This window comes from Rattus norvegicus, chromosome 1 (genome assembly GCF_036323735.1).
Source record: "Rattus norvegicus strain BN/NHsdMcwi chromosome 1, GRCr8, whole genome shotgun sequence".
NCBI classification, from domain to species: Eukaryota; Metazoa; Chordata; class Mammalia; order Rodentia; family Muridae; genus Rattus; species Rattus norvegicus.
Window position 1 is genome coordinate 229,987,300 of NC_086019.1, and position 26,425 is coordinate 230,013,724.

The 26,425-nt window shown below is 42.7% G+C and overlaps 1 protein-coding gene and 1 long non-coding RNA gene across 3 annotated transcripts in view; one reads left to right on the top strand and one right to left on the bottom strand.

Moving 5' to 3' along the window:
- Positions 1-580: 580 nt before the first annotated feature.
- LOC134483977 (uncharacterized) lies at positions 581-15,947 on the bottom strand. 2 transcript variants are annotated; one of them, XR_010061220.1, is made up of 2 exons: positions 5,049-15,947; positions 581-1,904 (listed from the first exon to the last, which is right to left on the bottom strand). It is a non-coding gene; the product is annotated as an uncharacterized LOC134483977 (long non-coding RNA). The 2 variants fall into 2 exon arrangements; XR_010061221.1 differs by lacking the exon at positions 5,049-15,947 and adding an exon at positions 2,267-4,632.
- Positions 15,948-16,198: 251 nt separating this feature from the next.
- Positions 16,199-26,425, top strand: part of LOC120100003 (40S ribosomal protein S12-like) — a 673,396-nt gene continuing 663,169 nt past the window's right edge. The window contains exon 1 of the mRNA XM_063280176.1: positions 16,199-16,792. Coding sequence (XP_063136246.1) covers positions 16,352-16,750 — 399 coding nt within the window. The 5' untranslated portion in view covers positions 16,199-16,351 and the 3' untranslated portion in view covers positions 16,751-16,792. The remainder of the gene's footprint in view (positions 16,793-26,425) is intronic.

Sequence of the window (26,425 nt, forward strand, 5' to 3'; positions counted from 1 at the left end):
GCCTCCGGGAATGGGCGTTTTGGTTCCCGTTCTTCATTAAGCTGTTCGCCTCCCTCAGACCCCTATAAGCGGATGTGTCCCCTCTACCAGGTCCCACAAGCTGGGCGAGGCACAGTGCGCTTTTGTGTCAGACAAGATGGCATGTTATGCAAAAGACTACATAGCAAGTGAACTTAAGTAGTTTAAAAGTCCAGCTGAATTAGCTGTCTGTTTACATCTGCTGACCCCATACAGAACCAGTGCACAGTGTTTTAAGAAATCCACTCATTCGGTAGCACCGTCTGTTCTAGATAAAAGTGATGTTAGTGTTTAGGTGGCCTAAACGTCGCATTCAACTCGATAATCTTTACCATAAAATGTGACTCATCTCAAGTAATCCCTCTCCAAACCTAGTCTTAGTTTTGTGTCAGCACCATGCACACTACACTGTATGTGTGTCCTTCTACCTTTCTAAGGCCCTTAATGTTTTACTCTTGTCTGCTGCAATCCATAAACCAGTTAGCGAGTCACTCAAATTGTCGGGCTTCTTAAAGTGGGAACTGCTTTCAGTTCTCAGAAACTGAAAACGAGTAATCGAGGGTTTCTTTTCTCTTTTTTTTTTTTCGATTTTTTTAAAGCTCTGAGTGAATGATATGAAATAAAGTATCAACTACAAGTTGCAATAGCTAGGGGACCCAGAGATGACAAGGTAGCACCACTCTGGAGTCCCAAGGTCTAGGTGTGGGGGCATCTGTGATATATGAAAGACACGTCCTGGATTCTTTAGGGCTTCCTGGGTGCAAATTGCTAAACCAGAGATGAAAATCGAAGGTACACAATGACAAGACAGAAGTGCACAGATCACTGTGAGCGAGTGGTCCCATGGTAATGCTCGTCCATTACCTCCCTTCTTGCCCTGTGGCTTTCACACCCTGTGGATGAGCCAGGCCCAGAGGTGGGAGTGGGGTGATTGTTTGATGAAGCACCAGGTAACTCTGAAGAGTTACCCCTTCTTCTAAAGAAGTCCCCATTCAACTTCTGGGAAGGAATGGATCTAATTCGCACAGTCAAAATGCTCCCAAAATGAACAGGGAAGCCTTTTCTTGACACTAGGTTTGCCCTGTGCTGTGTCTTGTATCTACAAGTCCAGCATCCTGTCTCTCAGGTTAAAGTCCATAAAAGAGGGGGCTGGTTCTGACTAAAGAAGAACAACTTTTCCTTTCCTTTTTCAAGTTAATTTCACTGAGCGTTGATGGCCATCCTTATGCTGGTCATCCCTAGTAAAATCAAGATCTACTGATTTCTATGTGTCATCTAAGAGGGGATATAGATCATCCAGATTCACCAAGAGGTGACAATTCCTGTCTTAACTCTCCTAGAAAAACTGGCCATCTTCTTCTGGAAACGCATGATCCCTGCATCATGGTGTCGGGAACTGGACCAACTCTGAGGGGGCTTCAGTGCCAGCATGACTCTAGCCCCCAGGGGAGGCAGATTGCTAAAGAATATGAGGCACAGGATGAGAATCAGCCTTGTGCCTGGAGGCACTGGATATTTTTTTTGTCCCCCTTCTTCCTGTTTTTTATTAGTTCAAAGCTAGTTCTTTCTCCCCATGTGAGTGTGAGACTAAAAGACTCACCCATTACCTCATATCCCTATGGACCCCAACACAGTAAATCCCAAACATCATCTACATAGAAGAGGTCAGATGTTCTGAATTTGACCCAGGACTGGTTGTTCATCTGACTTCTCCTCCTGCACCCAAGTTCTTAATGTGGCTGGTGTGGCACATGTCACACCCAATTCTGAACTGCCCGTCTGAGTCCTGAAAGGTTCCCGACATCTTCACCAGTTCCCCACACGTGGTCAGAACCAGTTGGCTGCCTCTCCGTGAAGGGATGGCAAACTCAATCCAAGACCCAGATCTGGAAAGACAATGAAAGCAGGATTTGTTAGTCATGAGAACAGACACATCTCACAGAAAGACTCAAATTTGGGTTTCCAACTCCTGTGCTAGCCACACCTGAGCCTGCCCGCAGTATTCCCAATGGCCGTGTTTGGAGGCCTCTCATTTGGAGCCACGCAGGATCTGATTCACAGTTTTTCACATAATTAGCAAACACATTAAATGTACTCAAGAACTTCAAGTGGGGAGAAGCAGCTTGCCCTATTACGGGTGACTCTTGGATCACTTCTATGTATGTTGATTAGCATATCTTTCTGGATCCAAACACAGGACCAGTGTGAGGGAGACTCAGAGGAAGGATCGTAGCATGTGAAGACTTACCTGCTTCCTGTCACTGGAGCATCTGACCTGAGTTCTTATTGCTGCTACCGCTGTGTAAGACAGGCCGTGTAGTCAGTAAACAATTCTCATAGCCATTTCACAATCCAGCACTTAGATTCACACTTGTAAATGCTCTAACCATAGTTTATAATGGGGGGAAGTTATTCAGATACCATTTTTAAATGAATTCCTATAAATACAATGATTTTGAAATTGGGTTTACTAACTATATATACATCTTTTCCTTCTTTCATGTATGGATAGACAGAGGTTTGCCTTTCTACTGACACTATGAATATATATATATATATATATATATATATACACATATAAAAATCTAGAGAAACTGTTCTTTTTAAAAGTCTCTTACTGGATTCACAATGCACTTTGAGCTTGTCTGTTTAGATATATAATTTGAAGCAGAAGTTGGCAGATACTACAGGCAAAGAACTTTCTGGAATTTCTGTAACAAATGTTTTGCAATAAAAAAAATACAAATAGTTTAAAACATGACTCAGACTTCCTTTTGCATTTTTGTATGTCTCTCTCTGTTCTCCATTATTCTCATGCTAAAGTCCCCAGTGGTTCCTAGGGAATTCTTGCCTGAGGCTCCATGAGTCAGTCATTTTGGAAAAGTAGAAATTACAAACTCTTCAACTATGGGGTGTGTTTACCGGCAATGAATAGATATTATAGGCCAATGTGGTATTTAAAAAAAATTGAAAGCCTAGCTACATAAGACTTGCCACATGTCCACACAACTGAACCATGGTGTACCTACCATATCACTTCAGTGGGAATCCAGATTCTCCAATACTCTGTAGTCCCACCTCTCCCTACTGACCCTTAACCTCTTATTTCCTTCACTTGTGGAAATTTCCTGGAAGGCCCCAAACCAGCAGTGCAACTTCTTCAGTACTAAAGGATTTAAAAAGACAATGGCAAATCTAGACTATCTAAATAGAAAAGGCTCTGGGGACCAATTCATTTGGGGGCAAAAAAGATAAGAAAAACTCCTTTGTGCTAAAAATGTGTAACAACTATGGTGACTTCATTATCCTATTTAAAGTATATCATAAAAATTTTTATTAGATTGGCTTTACAACTATGGTTTTAGATCCCATTAAGAATAAGCAAGAGCCATTGACTTTATAAATGTTTTAATTTTTAAAAAAAGCATAGGAAGGGAATTTACAAAATATATACACATTTGTTTTGTCTGTCTGATTGTTTGACAGGGTCTCACTTTGTTACATAGACGAGCATAGACCTCCAAGACTTGAGCAATCCTCCTGCCTTCTAGTTCACTAAGACTACAAGTGCATACTTCGTGCCAAGTTTGTGCTTTCATGAAAAGTAATCTGTGCCCCAAAAGAGACCAAAATGAATAAAACAAACTAAGCCCTTCTTCCTGTAAGGCTTTAAATGCAACTGACAGGAGAGTGGGATCATATTATTACCAGTTTGTTGCCCAAAGCATAAAGCATGAAAAATCCAAAATCTGAGATTTCGAGGAATGAATGCTCTGTGGCAGGAAAAGAGATGCTTTCCTGGTGATGAATGAGCCCTGGCTCACGTCCTTTGTAACAGAATGGCTGACACCATTTTCTGAAAGCAATTTGGTATGTTCTTGAACTTGTATAGCTACTCTAACATACATGTCATTCCAAAAAGCATCCTTGAAAATCTCAAGTATAGAACGGCATGGGTCTTCTTGGGTAAGATACTGATGCAGAAGAGAAGAAAAATAAGTTCTGTAGAAATAATTATCATTCCTTTTTTTCATGTTACCTTACTTAGTTGAAAGTCAGAGAAACTGGTCAGCCATAGAAGGAAAGCTTAGCACATCCTTATCATTGGAAATTTTAGTAACTTTTTTTTAACCTTCCTTTTTTAAAAAAAATATTTATTTTATGTATATGAGTACACTGCCCTCAAATGCACTAGATCCTACTACAGATGGTCGTGAGGCACCAGGTGGTTTCTGGGAATTGAACTCAAGACCTCTGAAAGAGCAGTCAGTGCTCTGTTCAATGTTCTTAACTACTGAGCCATCTCTCCAGCCCCCCTTTTTACCTTTCTAAATCACTGGTTATTTGACCTCAAACATTCATCACATTGCTATGTTATAATTCAAGACATTTCCTTAAAGCCATAGGTTGTACTGTGGTCAGAATCTTTCAATATATTGTTAGGATAGAGACTAGTGGCACCAAGTTACCCTAGAAAGAATATCCCTTGAAACCAGAATATTACTCTCATATTCTGTCTCAAATGCCAAACACCCATTTTTAAGTTAGATATATTAGTTTTCTAGAACTTTCTTAGCAAAGTAGCATAAACTTAAAAATTTAAACAACAGGAATGTATTATCTCAAATTTCTGGAGATTTCAAATCTGAAGTAAGGCCAACCTAAGTGATTTAGTAAGACCCTGTTTTAAAACTACAAATAAAGTCCAGTATAGTGGGTCATACCATCCCAGCACTTGGGAGGCTAAGGCACAAATATGAAGCCAGTTTGGACAACTGCCAGACTCTGTCTTAACAAATGATACCAATCATGGCGGCTCACACCTTAATCCCAGCACTCTGGAAGCAGAGGCAGGTGAGTCTCTGTGAGTTCAAGGCCAGCCTAGTCTATATAGACAGTTCTGGCATAGCCAAGGTTACATTGAGAAACTCTGTCTCAGAGAGAGAGAGAGAGAGAGAGAGAGAGAGAGAGAGAGAGAGAGAATGAATATGACCTGAGCAAAGTTGGGTGACATACCAAGAGACACCAACCTTAGTTGTCACAGTTTTCTTTACTGACTTTGTGTTAAAGTCCATTCTAGATGTCATCCGGTAATCATGAGCCTTCAGATGCAAGCCATTGCCTCCAACGAATGGTATAGTTAGAAGAAAAATGGGAGAAGTGGTTTAACTACTAATGTCATGAAATTATAATTTAAGGCATAAATATAATCAATGCCTTTCGAGCAGTTACTTTGTTCCTGTGGAAGAACTGAAATTTTTATTAAAAAGGCAAGACAGTCATGACTAAAAAGATAATTGCATGTTTTCATTATTTAATTAGAGCTGTTGGGGAGAGATGGGAATGAGCATCCTAAGTATGGCTCATCAGCATTCACAGTGCTCAAGGAGAAGCTAATGGCCCCCTGGAAAGACAGCGCGTGGATGGTTTCCCACATTTGGGTAGGAAATTGGACTCCATAACTAACTCTGAGACTTTGAGAAGAACAGGACTCGAAAGTCTTTAGAATTAAGAAGAAAGGACAAACCCCCTAGCCTAACAGAAGATAAAGGAATAAGTAGGACTAAAGATGACGGGTAGAAGCAGGTATTCCCAAACTAGAGTCCCAGGCAAAACAAGTCCCTACCATGAGAAACCCTGCCAAAATGCCAGGGGAGTAGGAGCCACACTGCCCTGTGCGGAGGACTTGCCACTGAGAGGCGCTGTTGAGTACAATGTCCCCTTCAGTTCATGTGATCCTTTCAATACTTCTGTGATGGTGGAGTTATAATTCTCTGAGCCAGATAGAAGAGAGGAGAGTCATCACTCCATACACCAGTGCCAGGCTAGAGGCTGGACTTTATCCTACGTCAGGAAGAAAGTAGTTAAAGAATTCTAGACAGAGCCTGTGGCATGTGGCATGTGGCATGTGGCATGTGGCATGTGGCATGTGGCATGTGGCATGTGGCAGCATAGAAAGAGAGGTGCAGTGGAATTCATTGGGCATCTCCCTTCAGGGCAAAAGTGAAAGGAAGGGCTGGAGAGAAGGCTCAGCAGTTAAGAGCATTGACTGTTCTTCCAGAGATCCTGAGTTCAATCCCAGCAACCACATGGTGACTCACAACCATCTGTAATGGGTTCTCACACCCTCTTCTGGTGTGTCTGAAGACAACAATGGTGTACTCACATATATAAAATAAATAAATATTTTTTAAAAAGTAAAAGGACACTTCCCAACTCAATTCAATACATGTTCCTTGAATGCCTGCTGTCTGACAAACACTACGTGCCACTACCCTCTATCTGAAACAGCACCTTCTTCACTTCCTGGTGAGCTAAGTCTTTCTGTGTAGAGACCATACTTCAGTATAGACACAAGAAACTATACCCAGAATGCTCGGTTCCTGGTAGCATTTGTGCCGTGGAGAACAGCTCTATGCTCTGGCTGAAGCTACTCTTTTGGCTGCATTCTCGGATTGAAAGTGTTGATGATCTAGGAGTGCCAGTCAGTTAGCCATGGTGGAGCACATCTGTGATCCCAGCACTGGGGAAATAGAGTCAGGAAAATTGTTCAAGGCCGGTCTGGGTTACTTTATGAGATCAAAAGACAGTAAGTAATAATGATGATCATGGTAGTAGCAATAAACGTGTTGATTAGTTCTTCTCTTGGGAATTTGGACTAGAGATGGTGTTACTGTAAAATTATTAAAAAAAATCTTTCTTTTACCCCACACTAGATCCAGCACCACAGTGCCCCAAGATATCTGGTGGACATCTTAATCTCAGTCAGCAAAGCATCTTACCCGCTTTGCTCTAACCCATATCACATATCTGAGCCTGGCAACAATCTCTCTACCCACCCAGTTCCCAAGGCAGGTTGCCACCATGCCAGAAACATACATCCCAATTCCATGGCAGCTTAGTGTCCCAGCTGCCACATACTTTCTTAAACTTAATTCGCCACGAGAAAGAACCCACAATACAATAACCTCTGATCCAATTGATAAGATACAATTGCCAACCTCAACATACAAAGCCCTGTACACATCCATCCCTTAAGAATATTCATAACAACCTGTAAATGTATAAAGAGGAATCTTAACATCCGCCTCCATGTTCTCTTGGGGGCTTCTTCTCCGGTCTCCTTCCGTTCCAATCTCCTCCTCTTCCCTCAAACTTTTGTCCCGCCCATCCTTCCTTCTCATCCAATGACAGGCCTCATTCTATCTTGTACTTTCCTTCAGCTGTATGACATCTTCCTATATTATGGTACAAAGAGGCAAGCTGGGGAAGAAGCTTACAACCCCATAAGAAGAACAACAATATCAACCAACCAGACCCCCCTAGAGCTCCCAGGGACTAAACCACCATCTCAAGAGTACACAGAGATGGACCTATGGCTCCAGCCACATATGTAGCAAAGAATAGCCTTATTGGGCATCAATGGGAGGAGAGGCCCTTGGTCCTGTCAAGGTTTAATGCCCCACAGTAGGAGAATATCAGGGCAGGGAGGCAGGAGGAAGTGGATAGGTGGGTGGAGGAGCACCCTCATAGAAGCAGAGGGAGATAATGGGTTTCTGACCGGGAAACCGGGAGAGGGGATTACTTTTGAAATGTAAACTTAAAAATCCAATAAAAGAAAAATGTGATTGATTAATTAACTAATTAATTAATTAATTAAGAAAAAGTACAGCCCATACCCTGAGGTTGTCAGGGATCGTGTTTCTGCATGTTGGCTGGGTGGCAGAGGGAATCAGTCTGCCAAGAACAAGAGAGAGAAATATAATCACAAGGCAAGAACAGATGTAGGAACAAAAAAGATTCTAGATTCTTCCTGAGATGTAGCTATAATCTCACATTTAGGCTCAAAAAACATACCAGCATCCTCAAAATAAATACTTCTGTTGTACCCTGAACAATGTCCCCAAGGATACCCCTGTCCTGATCCCCAGAACTTTTGGCTATTAGCTTGTTTTGCCAGGGTAAATATCCTGAGGTGGGAAAATGCACCTGGATTATTCAGGTGCATCTGATTGGAAGCAAAAGGGTCAGAATCAGCGTGCCAAGGACAACTGAAGTAAATTGGAGGAAGGACCTGAAGCCAAGGAATGCAGAGGGACCTCTGGCAGCTGGAAAAGACAAGATCTAGATTCCTCCCCAAGAATCCCTAGAAAGAATCAGACCTGCTGCCATCTTGGTTTCCGCTTCTTAAGACACATCTGAATTTATGGCCTGAAGAACCATAAGAGAACATCATGGTGATTTCTCAAAGCAGCAGCTGGGAATGAACACATCACCACCCAACACCCAGCATTATTAAAAGTGAAGCGGTATAGTGCAGCTCAGGAATCTTACTTACTCTTGTATGGTTTTCTTTGTCTTTGTGATATGTTCTATCCCAGGCTGGCCTCAAACTCATGATCCTCCTGCCTCAGCTTCCTGAGTTTTGTTAAGAATATATGGTATTGAGGCTAAAGAGATGACTCAGCAGTTAAGAGCATTGGCTGTTCTTCCAGAGGATATGGGTTCAGTTCTCAGCACCCACATGGCAGCTTGCAATTGTCTGTAACTCAAGTTCCAGTGGATCTGACTCCCTAATATATATAGACCAAACACCAAATGTATATTTTTTTAATTGTAAAAAACAAAAAACCAAAAAAAAAAACAAAAATAAGAACAAAAAACAAACAACAACAACAACAAAAACAGAATAAATGGTATCAAGCCAGGTGTAGTGGTGTCTTCACTTCCAAGCTCAGGGGTTGGAGAGAAACATTGTCATACATCTTGGCTTTAAGATGTGGGGAAACAAAAAAAAAAGAATGTCACTTAGAATTATTAAGAATGGAGGCTCTGTGCCCTTCGAGCTACATCTCGAACACTTCCGCTTCTGTGAGGCATTCTCTCACCGACTCCAATGACCTCTCCTTGCATTCCCAGCCTTCAGACCTTAATGGTATTCTCTACCCTACTGCTACATTTCTCTATTTGTCCCCATCCCTCTCAAGCCAGTCCTTAGAGACCCATCTCTAAGGACATGTTCTTAGGACCCGACTGAGGGCCCAACACTGAATGAAGAAATAAATGTATATTTCAGCTCAGGCCCCCTGGCAAATTCCCCCAGTGAACAGCATTAACACATGTTACCATGTAAACCAGACTTTGCTAAGCACCACTTGAGTGTCAAGTACGCTTTTAATGTTCATTCAAGTTTGCAAATAGCTACAGAGCCAAGCTGGAGGAAACTGGGTGGGTTTCTCGGGAAGGGTGAGATTTAAAATCAAACATCTCAATTGTGAAGGACAAATGGGATGTCAAGGTAGGGGGGAGATTTGACCAAAAAGGCATAACCTGGGTTTTTTTTTTTAATCATAAGAGCATACAGACACAGCAGACTCTGGAAAGCAGTGGTAGGACTCATGGGGCTGAAGCACACCCCACTGTGTGGTAAGTAAAGAGAGACAAATGATCTAGGCTAGAGCTCAAGATGACTCAAGAGGGCAAACAGTAGAGAAAGTCAGTGTGGGAAACAGATAAGACTCACTACTGAGCTGAAAGGGTTGCAGTGTGTGCTAAGTATGGATGGATCCTCTGGAATGACAACGGGGAGTGAGAAGAGCTGCTAACCAGTAAAACGGGGAAGCTGAAGATGACGCCAAGGTCTTACGTCTCAAACTCGACCCTAGAAACAGAGTGCAGTTGTGCTTCATCAGTGTGAGCCCATCCCCCTTTTCCCCAAAGATGAGTGACTAAGCAAATAAACTATGAATGAAACCAAATCAGATGGGGGATGAATTAAATGAACGAACAAATGAAGATAGTCCTTGACCCAAACAGCAACAAGATGACACAAGACTGAGTCAAAGATCCATGAGACCTTCAACTTGAAATTTTATCTGAGCTGAAAGGTATTTGGGGGACCATGGCCCAGAGGCCTTTAGTCATTGAGGTGGTCTTCCCTTTGTGATATGTCCAATTAAGTCCCCTGTGAGCCTCTAATCTAATAGCAGCAGACAATGTAAAAAAAATGCAACAGTTGTTCCTACAGGACAATTCAGGCATGTCATAAAAGCTCACTTAGTCATGGGAAGAAGCTACAGGAGGGTCACCATGGAAGGTCCCCCCATCACTGACTGAGAGACTAGAGATTCAGAGCAGCAAGTCACACTACCCACAGCCATTCCACCTTGTAAGAGAGGCAGCCTAGGGACCCAATGGGTTCTTCCATATGCATCTGGAGGCTTAGAGCCTCCCCAACATGATCTAAATGTCCTTGCTTATGGTTATCTCTGCTCACACCCTCACACTCTAAACTCAAGTTTACTTTAAAAACTCTGACATGCCTCATTCATTCATTCATTCATTTTGGTTTTTTGAGACAAGTGTCTCTATATAGCCCTGGCAGTCCTGGAACTCCATATGTAGTCCAGGCTGCCCTCAAACCAAACTCACAGAGATCTGCCTGCCTCTGCTGAATTTAAAGGTGTACACCACCACACCTGGCCTACATTGCTTATTTATATTCTACAAAGTGTTTTCCCCATTTCACAAAGAAAACTGATCTCTGGGGTCCTTATGTCAGTTCTGCCAAGGGATCCATTTTGCTAAACAACTAAGTATCTGAGCTAGGTAGGTATGGAGGATGAGTGGATGGAGGGATACGGTATGTTAATACACACAGGCACAAACACATGTGCACACATATGTGCACGTGTATGTATGTGAGTGTGTGTGCAAACACGATACTGTTTTGTTTTTCTTTTTGTTTTCCCTTCCATTGTTTTTGAGCCAAGGGTCTTACTCTGCAACTCTGGCTAGTCCCAAACTTACAGTAATCATTCCGCCTCACTTTCTCTAAGTGCTGGGATTACAGACATGAGCTACTATGGCTAACATTGTCAATAGTTTCAATAACTTCTTTTCCTCAGAGTTCATATCTAGCCTAAGCAAAAGAGGACAACTGTTGTATCACATCTCATGGGATTCTAAAGACTAAAACTGGTTTTCAGTGTCCTGTTGTAAGCTTTCAATCAGAGTTGTCTCTGCTCTCCGGGCTTCTATGCTAATGGTGGAAGCTCCTGGTGGTTCAGTTTTATTCAATCAATTTTACTGGGCCATTAGCTCAGTCTGCAGTGGACGAAAAGCAGGTCAGCTCTATCGTGTTATACAGACACTTCAAAAAAATTAAAAAAAAAAAACCAGTCTGATCTCTTTCCTAACCCATTCTCAATTTCTCTGTCAGATACAAAGGCTTGCAGGTTGGACTAGGCTCATGATTCCTAAATTTCTTGATTTATAATCATTTGTTGAGACGTGCAGGAAGCTAGGGATATTAAGGGGGTATGTGAGAGGTATGGTTTGTACAACTATTTAAAGAGGATCACGGAATAACTAAAGCTCATCCTCTGTCACCACCGGAAGGATCTGGGAAGCCAGATTAAGACAGAACTGGACCCCATGCAGGCTGTCAAATGGAGAGCAGTCACCTGGAGCCTCTGTCTACAGAGGAGCCCCACCTGACAGCTGTCTGCAGCCAGCACCCCAGCAGCAGGCACATGCTCATGGCTCTCTGCAGCCGCTGACAAACATGCCAAAATCTAGACAGTCCAATCCTGAATTAAACAAGTCAAGCTATTCGTAATGCAGACAGTGGGAACAGTCTGCACCTTCCAGCTCTCCTGGAAAACAGTGTCTGCAAATGGGAGTCTGGTAGTCACCCCCGATTGTCTAGAAATCTGTCCCCTGCCCCACCATCCGAAAAGACGGTCTGTTAATAGGAGTGCCACCCATATAAAAGCAAGCAGCCCTGCCTGTGACCGCTCGGTGGGGTTGACACATGGCTCTGCTTCACAATGGGTACTCTCGGTGAACAAGACTCACGAGCTATTTTTCAGATCACCAACTGCTGGTCCACAGGCAGAATTGTCATAGCTCGGTTTTTCCAGGGAATTCTTTGACTTCCCCCTGAGTCATCTTGCTCCCTCTATTTCTTTTCTTTGTTTATATGTGTCTGGATATTTTGCCTGCATGTACATCTATGTACCACATTTACACATGCTGTCTATGGAATACAAAAAAAAATATGTTAGATCGACTGGAACCGGAGTTACAGATGGTTTGTGAACGGCCATGTGGGTGTGAGGAATCAAACCCAGGTTGTCTGGAAGAGCATCCAGTGCTCTTCCTCTGAGCCATCTTTCCAGCCCCTCTATTTCTAATTATGAAGTTGCTGAGCATCCATAAAGACAGAAAGAATAAGGAAGTGAACATCTGGGGTTGGGGATTTAGCTCAGTGGTAGAGCACTTGCCTAGCAAGCGCAAGGCCCTGGGTTCGGTCCCCAGCTCTGAAAAAAAGAATTAAAAAAAAAAAAAAAAGGAAGTGAACATCTATACACCCACCATACTTACAGTTATCGACAGCTTGCTGTTTTCTTCCTCCGTCTCTGTATAGATGTCTTTCTGAAGCCATATTAATCAAAGCACTTCACGTCTGCGGTCTTTAGCATCTATCTCCCAAGAGTAATGATACCTATCTTCTGTGATGCTGCACTGTTACCATAAATAAGGAAGCAACAAGAACCCCAATGCCATCTAACGTTTAGTCCAAGTTAAATTTCATAATAGTTTCCGAATTCATTTTTGTGACTTTTTATTTTCGAATGCAGTGCGTCTGACTGTCACAGATCTTTGGCCTTTTGGACAACAGCTGCTTCGACAGGACACTCTTAATTCTCATGAAATCGGGCTTTCAAAAGTTGCAGGCCAACTGTCTTGTTGACTGCCTCACATTCTAAACTCACGTGATTGTCACCCAATGTCTTGGTCAAATCTTCTAGTTTCTACACATCCTATAAACTGACAGTTAGACACACTCGGGTTAAACATATTTGATAAAGATGGGGCTATTCCTCAGTGGTAGACTGCATGTGTCATATACACAAAACCTTGTGTTCAAAGCCTAGGGCCACAAAAAAAAAAGAGAGAGAGAGAGAGAAAGGAAAGAAGGAAGGAGAGAAAACAGAAAGTAGACTTATTTGCCAAGAATACTTTACAGACAGACATCTTACATACTTTGATGTCACACCAGGAGGTCACCGAGTTACTGTTCTCATTGGAAGTGATGCTGCCTGCCTTTGACCACATGGTTGATGTGGACACCACCAGGTTTCTACAGTTTAAATATATATTTTTACCTTTATAATTAAAATGAAAACTCAGAGGTGATATTTGGGGTCACAAACTATTTTCTCTCGATGAACCTCGGGAGGACTGTTTTAGTATGGAAATCTGTCTGACCCTCCCAGTCATTCTAAACCTCCTTTCCAGAGCTACCCCATCCAGTCGGTCTTGTTCTCACATCTATGTGAGACAGTAAGTAGATCAGATCTGCTTGTCATTGTCCTTGCTTCCTGCTGTCACCTTTGTCACCCTTGAAAACTATTCCTGCACAGCCTGAAGATTCTGGTCTATCTTGGGGTCCTCCCACTTTTGTCCAGATCCCTGTATTCAGCCAAGACTCAGCTCCCTCCCTCAGTGCTAGAGCTTTGATGTATGCCTTTTCCCTATCTTCCCCAACTTACGCAAACTCTTTTCAACATGCAGCTCACTCCAGGAATGCCACCTCACAATCCGTCCAGCATGTTTTGCCTCACAAGTCCCCTCACAGAACTAAACTCGTCCTTTCCCTGCAAAGACCCATGCTACAGAGCAAGCAGGCAGATAAGGTGTGTCTGATGATTCTCCCTTTCCTGTTATTTTTTTCTTGTCTTACTACATGTGCTTTAGTTCTTTGAAGAACCAGAAAACTGTGCTATATATAACATAACAAAAAGTCTATACGCCTAAAGTTTCTGCTGATAACCTCAACAATTTCCGGCATCTAAAAAGACCCAAAATATAGCAGTTCCTAATAGTTCTCTTCCTCTGTCCACCTAGGACAAGTGGAAAGCCCTGTGCCTTTCAGTCATATGCTAGGGTACAGTTAATGCCTCTCTCTTGAGAGTGGGAAGCCTTGAATTTTGTAGACTTTTTCAATTCTACCATGTGAATACTTTACCTACTGCTGATTTTAGACTATTAACCAAGGTAGGTTTTGATACCGTGATCAGCTGTCCTGACAGCACAATAAAACTCCAGCAGATGGCAGTGTTTATGATCATGGCCTCCTTTCTTCATGATTTTGCTGCTTAAATGTTCATCTTTTAAAAACAGAAGTTAACACACACACACACACACACACACACACACACTCACACACACACACACACACACACACACCCTTTTTTAGGTAATTAGAATAATATCAAGCTTTTCTGCTAATACTTTTTATATGAATAATGTCAATGGCGCTCGAAGCAACTACAGTATGATCATTTTCATGAAGGCCCAGAGCGATATAGAATTAGAAAGCTATTCACTTGGACGTTTGGACTGTTTCCAGATCAAGGCTATTAAGAATAGAAATGAATATTCTGTTGAATCTACTCCTCTGATGTGAGTCTCTGACTAGTCTGTAAGGATATCACCAACTTTAGTGGATCGCATAAATAGTTTACCAACCGTCCTCCCTCCCACTGTGTCTGGAGCGCTGCCCTGCTCTGTTGTCAGCTATTATCAGTCTATTTAGTGTTTGCCCTAGTAGAAAATGCATAATGATGCTTCGTTGTGCTTTACAGTTTATTTTTCTGATTGCTAATTACCATACCATCCATTGTTTTCAGTCATTTGAATTCCTCCTGCATTTCAACTGCCTGCTTCTCTCGTGGCTAGGTTTGTAGGGGGATATTTTCACATCCTCAAACAGGAGCCCTCTGCCAGCTCTAGGAATTGCCAGAATCTCTCTTCTCCATGGCTTCTCGTTTCAAATGCTGCGTCCTTTTATGAATATACATTCTTAACTTTCCCTTTGTGTTTAGAGCGCTTCATATTCTCCTCTTAAAAAGAAAAAAAATTCTACAAATACCAAAATCCAAAGTAGAAAGTGGAATTTTCTCCTGAAATGTGAAATAGAGGTGATCTGCCTTACACAGCACATCAGGTTCTCTTCTAAAAGAAGCCAGGCTCACAACTTAAAGGCAATGTGCCCTTTCAACGCGTCTCTGTAGGGGACAGCTACACCTGTCCCTTCCAAGAAGTTTCACCTTCCAGGACTCAAATTTACTGCTGGTCATCCAGATAGGGAAAAATACAAGCTCAAATTAATCTCTGTTGGATCCTCCTATACACTCTCCATCCTCTGGTACCTGTAATGTGTTTGCATGGTACGCGTTTGTTCAGGTATGGTTCTTTTTGTATAGCTGAAACCTTTCTTCATAAAGTTATTTGTGAATCATGCCTATATGTATAATAATAAGTTAACTTTCCCTAAAACATATATACTGTGGTATGTATAGCAATACTTTGAAGCAATTCGAGAGGATAAAATAGATCTAACTAAGCCATGCATAATGTATTACATGACACGGCTGCCCTCAAGGGAGCTAGCATTCATTAGGCATCTGTAATTGGTAGATACTTTACATACATTATGCTTAAAATTCCAAGAAGTCCAACCAGGCAGTTTCCATCTACTCCAGCTTAACGGAAAGTTGAAGGCTCAAAAGTACTGTGATAACTCAGTAACTGAAGCCTTTGCTCCACAGGTGCAAAGATCAGAGTTCAAACCCCCGGAAGTGACATAAAAGCTAGGTGGAATGGTGGAGCCCAATCCACCAGAGGCAGAGACAGGGAATCCCCAGTCCAAGCTGGCCAGCCAAACTAACCAAAACAGTGAGTTTTAAATTCTGTGAGAGACCCTGCCTCATTATATAAGGTGGAGAGTTACTAAGGAAGACACCTGAGATCAACACGAAGCATACACATAAACCTATGTGGACCTACACCACACACACACACACACACACACACACACACACACACACACACACACACACACACACGCGCGCCGGCGCAACAACCAAAAGTCCAATGTTACAAGTGTAGCCAAAAAAAAAAAAAAAAATGGAACCTAAATTCAAACCCAACTCTAGATTCACCCAAGCCTATGCCTTCCTGTCGCTTTGCCTCTTCACGTGCATACAAAGCCTGGGTTTGAGTCTTCTAACTCTTTGCCAACTGGGGCTTTTCAGATGGAGCTCATCTCACTGAAGTAACGGAGGAACCTTTGGTGGTTTGAATAAATGTCCCCTGTATTCTCAGGCACTTAAATATTTGGTCCCCCAGTAGACGGCGCTATTTGGGCAGGTTTAGAAGGTATGATCTTGCTTTTCCCCTGCTGCCGCCAAGTTCCACGGAGGAGGAAGCTGGGGTGCGTTCAAGATTCGGTGTCACCCGTAATCCACCGCCATCCACCGCCATGGCCGAGGAAGGCATAGCTGCTGGAGGTGTAATGGACATCAACACTGCTCTACAAGAGGTGCCGAAGACTGCCCTCATCCACGATGGTCTAGCACGTGGCATATGCGAAGCTGCCAAAGCCTTAGACAAGCGCCAAGGCCATCTCTGTGTGCTTGCATCCAACTATGATGAGCCCATGTATGTCAAGCTGGTGGCGGCACTCTGTGCTGAGCACCAGATCAACCTGATAAAGGTTGATGACAACAAGAAACTAGGAGAATGGGTAGGCCTCTGTAAAATCGATCGAGAGGGGAAACCACGGAAAGTGGTTGGTTGCAGTTGCGTTGTGGTTAAGGACTATGGCAAAGAATCTCAGGCCAAGGATGTCATCGAGGAGTACTTCGAATACAAGAAATGAATAAATAAAATTTTGGCTCATTAAAAAAAGAAGAAGAAGAAGGTATGGTGTTATCAGAGGAAGTATGTCACTTGGAGGACAGCTTCGAGAGTTTAAAGGCTCTTGCCTTTTCCAGTTTGCTCTCTGCTTCCTGATTGCCTTTCTTTTGTTTGTTTGTTTGTTTGTCTGTTTGTTTTATTGGATTTCTTTAATTTACATTTCAAATGTTATTCCCTTTCCCGGTTTCCAGGACATAAGCCCCCCTATCTCATCCTCCTCCCCCTTCTTCTATAAGGGTGTTCCCCTCCCCATCCATCCCCCTTCTCGCCCCCCCACACACACACATTCCCCTACACTAGGGGATCCAACCGTGGCAGGACCAAGGGCTTTTCTTTCCATTGGTGCCCAACAAGGCTATAGTCTGCTACATAAGCAGTTGGAACTGTGAGTCTGTCCATGTGTAGTCTTTGGGTGATGGTGTAGTCCCTGGGAGCTCTGGTTGGTTGGCATTGTTGTTCTTATGGCCATACCACCCTGAACGTGCCCGATCTCGTCTGATTGCCTTTCAAGATGGATGCTCTCACTGCTCCTGGTGCGATGCCTGCCTGCCTCCACACTTCCCTGCTGAGGTGGTGAAGTCTTTCATCCCTCTGAAACTGTGAACCGACAATAAACTCTTTCTTCCCTCAGTTGTCTTGGCCATGGTGTCTTGTCAAAGCATTTGAACAACATCTAAGACATAATCAAACAGCACCATCACTGATCTCTGCCCACCATACTTATTTAGGCAAAGTAATGCTTAATGTTAGTGTTCATTTCCTCCAAATACCTTTGTAAGAAGACTGTGGAGTTAAAACTTGAATATGGTACTTTAGGGTGGTAATTTTAAAACGAGTGTGACAGATTGGGGTGGGGGGTTGGGGGGAGGATCAGGAACCATAAATGTCTGTTTTCCTGAGCTTGCTGTTAATCTAATTTGAAATGTGTAAATGTGTCTTGCTTCTACATCACAAAAGAATGACCACAACATCCCATTACTTACTGTTTTGACAACACACAATCCATCTAATCCAACTCACCTGTTGGAAAGCCAGGGCTCCTCCGAGCAAGCCAAGAGATGATAAATGGGGGACGAAGCTTTCCTGACTGCAGCTCATTCATCATGTCTCCCAGGAAGTCAGACCCAGGGGAGCAGATATATTCCATGTGGCAGACAGGAAAAAAACAGGCTACCAAAATGGCTTCTCCAGACCCCTTATGCTTCAAGCTACAGAATCACAATCCACTTTCCCTCCTTTCCAGCTTGTTAGCACTAGAACCTCTCTCCTTTGCCTCTCGTCACGTCTGCTGAGGTGCCTTTCGATTGCCTACTTTCTCAACTGGAGAAAAGACAGTCTGTGTTTCCTAACATCTGGGTCTGAGCCCATCAGCTCAACATGCGTCTTCTCATTAAATAGCTTCTACAACCCTATAAGGAAGGCATTAGTAACCTCTTCTAATGCAATAGTATCTCTTGCTTGGGAACACGGTGATAGGCAGCAGCATTGAGATGTAACCTCGTGTCTGCTGTCAGAAAGCCTGAAGACTCTTGACCTTCCTTCTGAAACTGCTTTGCCTCAATTCAACGAGAGCTGGTGTGTACTAGCTTGGAACCAAACAATTTTGACTTCTAAAGATTTTGAGCTGGATAAAAACCTAATCATCTACTTTCAAGGGCTTCCCATCTCTCCTGTCAACCATGACTTTTTCTCCCTAGGGCAAGCAATTCTATGGTTATAATACTCTGACTTAGGGAAGCATATCAAAACTCAGGAAGATCTAGCTATAGTCCATGTTATCAATCCCAGGACTCAGGAGGCTGAGGCAGATGAATCTCCATGAGTTCAAGGCCAACCTAGTCTACAGAATGAGTTCCACGACAACCAAGGCTACATAAAGTCTCTCTGTCTATCTCTCTGCCTCACCCTGTCTCTCCCTGTCTCTCCCTGTCTCTCTCTCTCATACACACACGCACACACATACCACCACCACCACCACCACCACCACCACCACCACCACCACCACCTAGATATAGCTAAGGATGTAGCCTATGGTAGAGCACCCACTTAGAATGCACCACGCCCTAGGTTCACACCCCTCCCCTGCCCCCAGAACTACAGGGAGAATAAAAGTTCAAAGATGGAGCCCCTCACTGTTTTATATATCTGTAATGCTAACCCACAAGAGGCTAATTCAAAAGGATCACTTGAGTCCAGTAAGTTAAAACCAATCTGAGAACACTGTGAGAGCTTCTCTCAACAAGCAAATAAACCTTCAATCACACAGTGGCATTATGATCGGAGGCAACACTAGATCTGCCTAACTTAAACTAAGTACTTACACACCACTGTCTTACCTAGCGTTTTATCTCTAAGTGCTGCTATGAGTATTACAGCTGTTATTTACCACAGAGTTGCTTTGCAAACCCTTAGCTGCTCCAGCTTTTTGGCTTCACAGCCAAAGAAAGTCCAGTCCAGCCAGGGTGAATGACTTGCCCAGGATATGAACTCTAAGTAGCTTGTCTGCCTTCCTCTAAATCCTATCTTTGCCCTTGTCTCTGTCATAATAAGTACCAGTCCAAAGCAAATCTAAAGGTCTAAGGTCTCCTGGATTCTCCTTCTATTGCCCTCCCTCCCACTGGACACCCTTGGTGCATCTTCTCCCTTGGAAGGTCTTCCCCCTCCCCACTGTCCCACCCCATGCCACTGAGTGCCTTTTCATCAGCTGTCTTAATCGGGGCTTCTATTGTGGTAATGAAACACCATGACCAAAAAGCAAGTTGGAGAGGAAAGGGTTTGTTTGGCTTATGCTTCCACATCATGGCCAACCACTGAAAGAAACCAGAACAAGAACTCAAACAGGGCAAGAACCTGGAGGCAGGAGCTGATGCAGAGGCCATGGAGGAATACTGCTTTCTGGCTTGCTCTACATGGCTTTGTCAGCCTGCTTTGTTATAGAACCCAGGACCACCAGCTCAGGGGTGACACCACCCACAATGGGACAGATGCTCCCTCCTCATCACTAATGAAGAAAATGCTCTCCAGACTGGCCCACAACCTGATTTTATGGAGAAGTTTTCTCAGTGGAGGTTTTCTCCTCTCAGATGACTATAATTCGTGTCAAGCTGACATATATTTAGCCAGCATAATTTACCCCTTGTCAACTGGACAAACAAACACATCACGGTTAAGCCATAACCTTTTCTTTCTTGTTCATCCCCAAGATCCTGCATTAATAGAGACATCACAATATAAAATATTTGACAAACCTAAAAAGTCCCACAGCCTTACAAATTCAAACATTTTAAAAAAGTGTCTCTTTAAAAATACCCAGTCTCTTTTAAAATTGAAATTCTCTGTAAAACCCCGAAATCTCTCTCTTTTTTTTAAGTTAGTCTCTCAACTGTGGATTCCTATAAAATAAAAAATAAGCACTTTGTGACTTCAAGAAGGAAGAACTGGGGTATAATCAATAATCTGGACAAAATAAAAAAAATAACCCCAACAGTGTAAATAACTCAGCTTCCAATATCTGGGATTTGTTTCTGGGCGCCACACTCTGCAATGCACACAGCTTGATTTCCAGCCTCAGGCTGGGTCCCCTCCACTGCTGCTGCCATTCCTGGCGATCATCAATTGTCCTGGCTTCTCCAAAACACTGGGGTCTTCTCAATAGCGACTGGGCTGCATTTTCACCAGTAGCCTCTCTTGGTGGTCCCAAGTCTCAGCCTCTCTGCACGACCCCTTTAGTCCTGGGCCTTCAACTGCTACTGAAGCTGCACCTTTACCAATGGCCTCTCCTGGCAGTGCCAAGTCTCAGCTGCTCTCCTTGACTGGTTCATCCCTTCAGAACCAGTACCACCTCGGGGACTCTCATACTACCAAAAAGCAAGTTGTGGGAAGAAAGAGTTTATTTGGCTTACATTCCACACTGTGGTCTCTCAATGAAGGAAATCAGGACAGGGAACTCAAACAGGGCAGGAACCTGGAGGTAGGAGCTAATGAGGCCATGGAGGAATTCTGTGTACTGCCTTGCTCCTCATGGGTTGCTCAGGCAATTTCTTATAGAACCCAGGATCCCCAGCCCAGGGATAGCACCACCCACAATAGGCTGGGCCCTCTCTCATCAATAATTAATGAAGAAAACGCTCTACAGGCTGGTCCACAGCCCAATCTTATGGAGGCATTTTCTTGATTGAAGTTTTCTCCTATCAAATGATTATAGTTTGTGTCAAATTGACATAAAATCTAGCCAGCACACCAGCCAGTGACAAAGACACACCCAGATGAGAATGGCTAGGAAAGCCTCTAGCTGTGCTACAAAGCAATAGTTTTCTAGTGTTTGGTCTCATGATATGTTTTCTTTTCTCTTTAAAATCATGGTGAACTCCCAAACAGCTCATAAGTAAACAAAACTTACTGAGAAGAATAGCAGAGCGCTCTGTATTTGCAAACCTCTGTGGTGTCTTGTGTAACAAAAGACAACTGGATCCTCGAGTCTAGTTCTACAGCCTAATACATTCACAAGTTATGTAGCCTCTAGAGAAGTCCCAGCACATTCATAAGAGACTGAGAGTGAAAGCCTTTGTTCTGAGAATGAGTCTAACTTCACAGACTCCGTGATAATACATTGAACTACGGATACATCAATAAGATCTCAAATCCTAGTGGTCACTCACTAACCATGCAAACTGGGCATTAGTGTGACATAAGAAGGAGCCTGGTACAGACAGGCAGGTCCTTTTTGTTTTGTTTTGTTTTGTTTTTTAAGACAGTTTCATGTGTTTTTGTCTGGCCCCAAAATAATTATATAAACAACCATGGCCTTGAACTCTTAGTCCTCCATGGATTACAGGCATGTATCACCAAACCAAGATTTGAATGGAACTGCTGCGTTGTTGAACCCAGGACATCTGCATGCGAGATAAAAGCTCTCCCAACTGAGTTATATCAGTTAATCAGTCTCAGAAAGATCTTTCAGTGCTTCTCGAATATACACTTAAGAAAGGGGTGTGGGGCTATCTTTAGGGACAGTGCCTGGATACAAAGAAATCATGTCTGGGCTGGAGAGATGGCTCAGCCCTTCCAGAGGTCCTGAGTTCAATTCCCAGCAACCACATGGTGGCTCACAACCATCTATAATGGTATCCCATGCCCTCTTCTGGTGTGTCTGATGACAGCTACAGTGGACTCATATAAAATAAACAAATCTTAAATAAGAAAGAAAGAAAGAAAGAAAGAAAGAGAGAGAGAGAGAAAGAAAGAGAGGGAGAGAGGAAGGAAGAAAGGAGGAAAGAAAGAAAGGAAGAAAGAAAGGAAGGAAGGAAGGAAGGAAGGAAGGAAGGAAGAAAGAAAGAAAGAAAGAAAGAAAGAAAGAAAGAAAGAAAGAAAGAGAGGGAGAGAGGAAGGAAGGAAGAGAGGAGGAAAGAAAGAAAGAAAGAAAGAAAGAAAGAAAGAAAGAAAGAAAGAAAGAAAGAAAGAAAATCTTGTCCACTGATGGAGTATCAGGAAGAGTAAGAAGTGAAAACTGTAAATTGTGCAAACAATTGGTGACGAAGAATATCCCTTGGGCTATCTGTTCCCAGAATTCCTTGGTTCACAATATGCATGAGGCTACCTTGTAGAGAATTGCAGCTATGGAAGTATGTGTCTTACTTGTACCACATCCTGCAGCAGCATATTCTATCTGAGCCTTTCAGCCCTCACTGACTCATTTGATTCACTGCTGGCCCACTACATCAAATAGGAGGTCCCCCAAAATGTTGCCCTGCAGACAAGAGTCCCTGATTGAATGTCCCATTTGGACCTGCCGATGGGGATCACTTTCTCCAATTCTTATGGAGACTGGCTGGGGCTCTCACCATCCCAGCCATGCTTCAGGTCGTGGTATGGAAGGGATCTGGGACTCATCTTGATCTATTTCCAAGCTAGATAATGAGCAGAAATTCTTAGAGTTAGTTCTTAGGGAATTGTTGCTGTGGATGTTATAAATAACAGCTTGGTCTGCATTGAGCATTGAGAAAATTACTTTGGCTATCTGGAACACTCTGCTTCTCCTCCTCAGCCATCTTTTACAGCTACACAGGACCGATAACAAGCTCTAACACCAATCCCTCCTACCAACACACCAAGGACTCGAGGAACTTTTCCTGGTAATTTTAACTGACTTAGGTACCCCAGCCCCCATTTCAAAACTACCCTGAGAAAGGACATCAGGGACATAGCAACCCTGACTCTCAAGCACTCTGAAATTCAATTTGAGCCCAGTTGGAGAAACATGACTGAAATGTTTGGGGAGAAAAAACTGTTCACAGCAAGAAACACAAGTGCTATTTATTACCTACCTCCCTCAGCAGGGTATCAACTATGTGGGGGTCAGGCTGGCGGCACCAACAAGCAAGGAATACACAGTCAGGCTATCAGGCAGGGATTAGGAGAAGCACTCACCTCATCTAAAGGGGACAGCACCCACAGTTACTCGTTAAAGGCTGGATGAAGGAAGCTTCTGATTTCCAGAAATCTAGATTTATTTTTAAATGTGAAAGCTCCCTATTTTTAAATGCTTCCACATGATATATATATATATATATATATATATATATATATATATATTCTTTACACACATACACACACACACACACACACACACACACATCTAAAAGTTACCAAAACTTTTAACGTCTATGCTGTCAGTTTATAGCCTATAAACCCCAAATCTCAGTTCTCATAATGCAGGGCAGTTTCACCACACAGAATGACAATGCTCCCTCCAAGAGCCATAGACTATCTAATAAAAGCCACAGTACCAGACATGGGAAACCTCCTTCTAAGCTGTCAGTCTGAAGAGTCGAAGAGACTCCAAATATAAGCTAATGTCGTTACCCTTGACGCCTCCCAGGACTTGAAGGTAAGAAGCTCTTCCTGAAGGTATCACACACTTTAGACGTAGAGGAACTGAGCCAAAACTCACCTGGAAGCTTCATCCTGAGGATTTATCATTCAGAAGCCTTAGGTAAGGACTTAAGCTCATCATTCTCCAGCCTTAAGCTGGAGAGATGGCTCAGTGGTTAAGAGCACTGGCTGTTCTGACCCAAGGCTGAGCAAAGGTTCACAGTGGGTAGCCAAGCCTTCCACAGTGTCCCCCTGACCCCCATGTTTATTGCTCCCATACAGAAACCACTCATACAAAATCAGTTAAACTTGTCTCTTTGTCCAACTGCATATAATAATCCTGCCACTTTCAAATACACGCAGTAACCTCACCTCCTTGTTCGGCTATATGCAATAACCTTCCCTCGAATATATAATAATCATGCTGAGCTTCCAGGGTGCTACAGTTTCTCCATCCAAGAACCCAGACTGCACAATCCCAGCTCTCCTGTGTCTGTGTTTCTCTTTCTTCATTTCTTCTCCTCCCTGGTTATGTGTACTCTAGGATCCATGGTTGTCAACAGGAGTCCAGGGTGGTTTTTTTTTTAAAGTGAAAACAACACTTCAATTACAAAGTGCCATTCTGTTCCCTCCGTGTGAGTCCTTGTCCCATGCTGAGTCCCCATCCTGCTCATGTTTCCATACTGTCATTACCAAGTATGCATCCAAACACAGCCCGCATTATGTAATGTTCCGGAAGTGGTATGGTACTGTTGTTCTATGCCCTGTTTCTTATTTTTAAATCAAGCTTTTAAAAAGCCATGTTGAAATGTTCAGACATTTTAATTGTATCATATTTGGTCTCTTAAATGTACCAAAATTTAACTTATCTATTCTTCCTTTGATGAAAATTTAAGTTTTTTTTTCTAATTTCAACTATTATAATACTGTATACCTTCGACAACAAAAATCCTCCCAGCTGTATGAGGTGCCACACATCTGTAACCTCATCATTCAGAAGCCTTGAGCAAGGGCTGGAGAGATGGCTCAGGGGTTAAGAGCACTGACTGCTCTTCCAAAGGTCCTGAGTTCAAATCCCAGCAACCACATGGTGGCTCACAACCATCTGTAATGGGATCCGATGCCCTCTTCTGGTGTGTCTGAAGTCAGCAACAGTGTACTCACATAAATAAAAATAATTTTTTTTTAAGGCTTAAGCAAGAAGATAGTATGAGAAAAGGCAGGCTGGGCCACATAGGGAGACCCTGTCCTGAAAGGAAAAGAGAGATTTTCTCTAGAAAAATAAGTGCCATAATGTTGCAAATACATACCTTATCCTTTCTACATTTTAACAAGCTGCACTGCATCTCAAAGTGATGGTTCAATTGACACTTCTGCCAACAGATAGATCCACCTAATGGAGCCCTGGTTTTGCCTGCATGGTCCTAATGATTGTTAAGGTCTGAGTAGCATATACACATGACTGAAAAATGCTCATTTAAGAATGTAATACTGGAACAAGTGTAATAGCATACACCTTTTATCCCAGAACTCAAAAGCTATAGGCAGACAGACGTCTGTGAGCTTAAAGCTGACCTGATTTGCATAGCAAGTTCCAGTCCAGAGATAGATATATAGTAAGATCCTGTTTTAAGAAAGAAAAAAAATGCAACATATCACTTTATAGATATGACAAAGAAGCTATTTATCCACTGTCTAAGATGGACAGAGATGAAAATAGAGACTACTTAGGTGTTTAAAGTAATAACACCCCATAATTTTTCCAAACCTCACCTATGGATAGAGAAATAATTAGGAATAGAGAACAAGGGAATGGCCTAATTCTTGGAATATGGTTTGTTTTATTGATCTAACTATCAAGATACTTAATATTTTACATAATTATCCCAAAGTTAATTGAATCCAAAAATAACCCATAAGCGAGAACCAAGACAAATAAGATATAGTCCACCCAGTTAGTAGCTTAATCATAGAGAGATGAACTACTCCACATCACTTTTTATCACAATCTATAACTGCATACATACATATTTGATACTTAGTTACTTCTCTATTGCTGGGAAAAGACACTATAACCATCAGGGAACTTTTAGGAGAAAGGATTTATTCGGTGCTTACAGTTTTGAAGGATGGGCTTATGACAAAGAAAATGGCAACCAGCAGGAAGGGCACTGAAGAAGCAGCTGAGAGCTCACATTCTGAAAGGACTACAGAGAAGCAGAGAGAGGAAGACTAACTGATAATCGTCCGGGCTTTTAAAATCTCAAAGCCAGCTCTCAACGACAGACCTCCTCCAACAAGAGTCCCACCAATTATAGACCAAACATTCAAATATATGAGTCTATGGGGCCCCTTCTAATTCAAGCCACCACAACCGTTGACTATTATTGATTGTGATTTGCTATCCTAGGACTAGGTTGATTGTTGTAGAATAAAGCAATTATAAAGTCAAAGTTTCCCTTTGATTATATGAAATGTTTCAGCTTTAAAATGTAACGGAGTGCCCAGCAGTGGTGGTGCACGCCTTTAACCCCAGCCCTGGAGAGGTAGAGGCAGGCAGATCTGAGTTCAAGGTCAGCATGGTCTCCACAGTGAGAGCCTCTCCTACTCAAGGAGCTCTTTTTTAGCTTTTTTCTAATAAATCTATATTCATTCTGATTTTTAAAAAATGAAAATTAGGGGTTGGGGATTTAGCTCAGTGGTAGAGCGCTTGCCTAGGAAGTGCAAGGCCCTGGGTTCGGTCCCCAGCTCCGAAAAAAAGAACCAA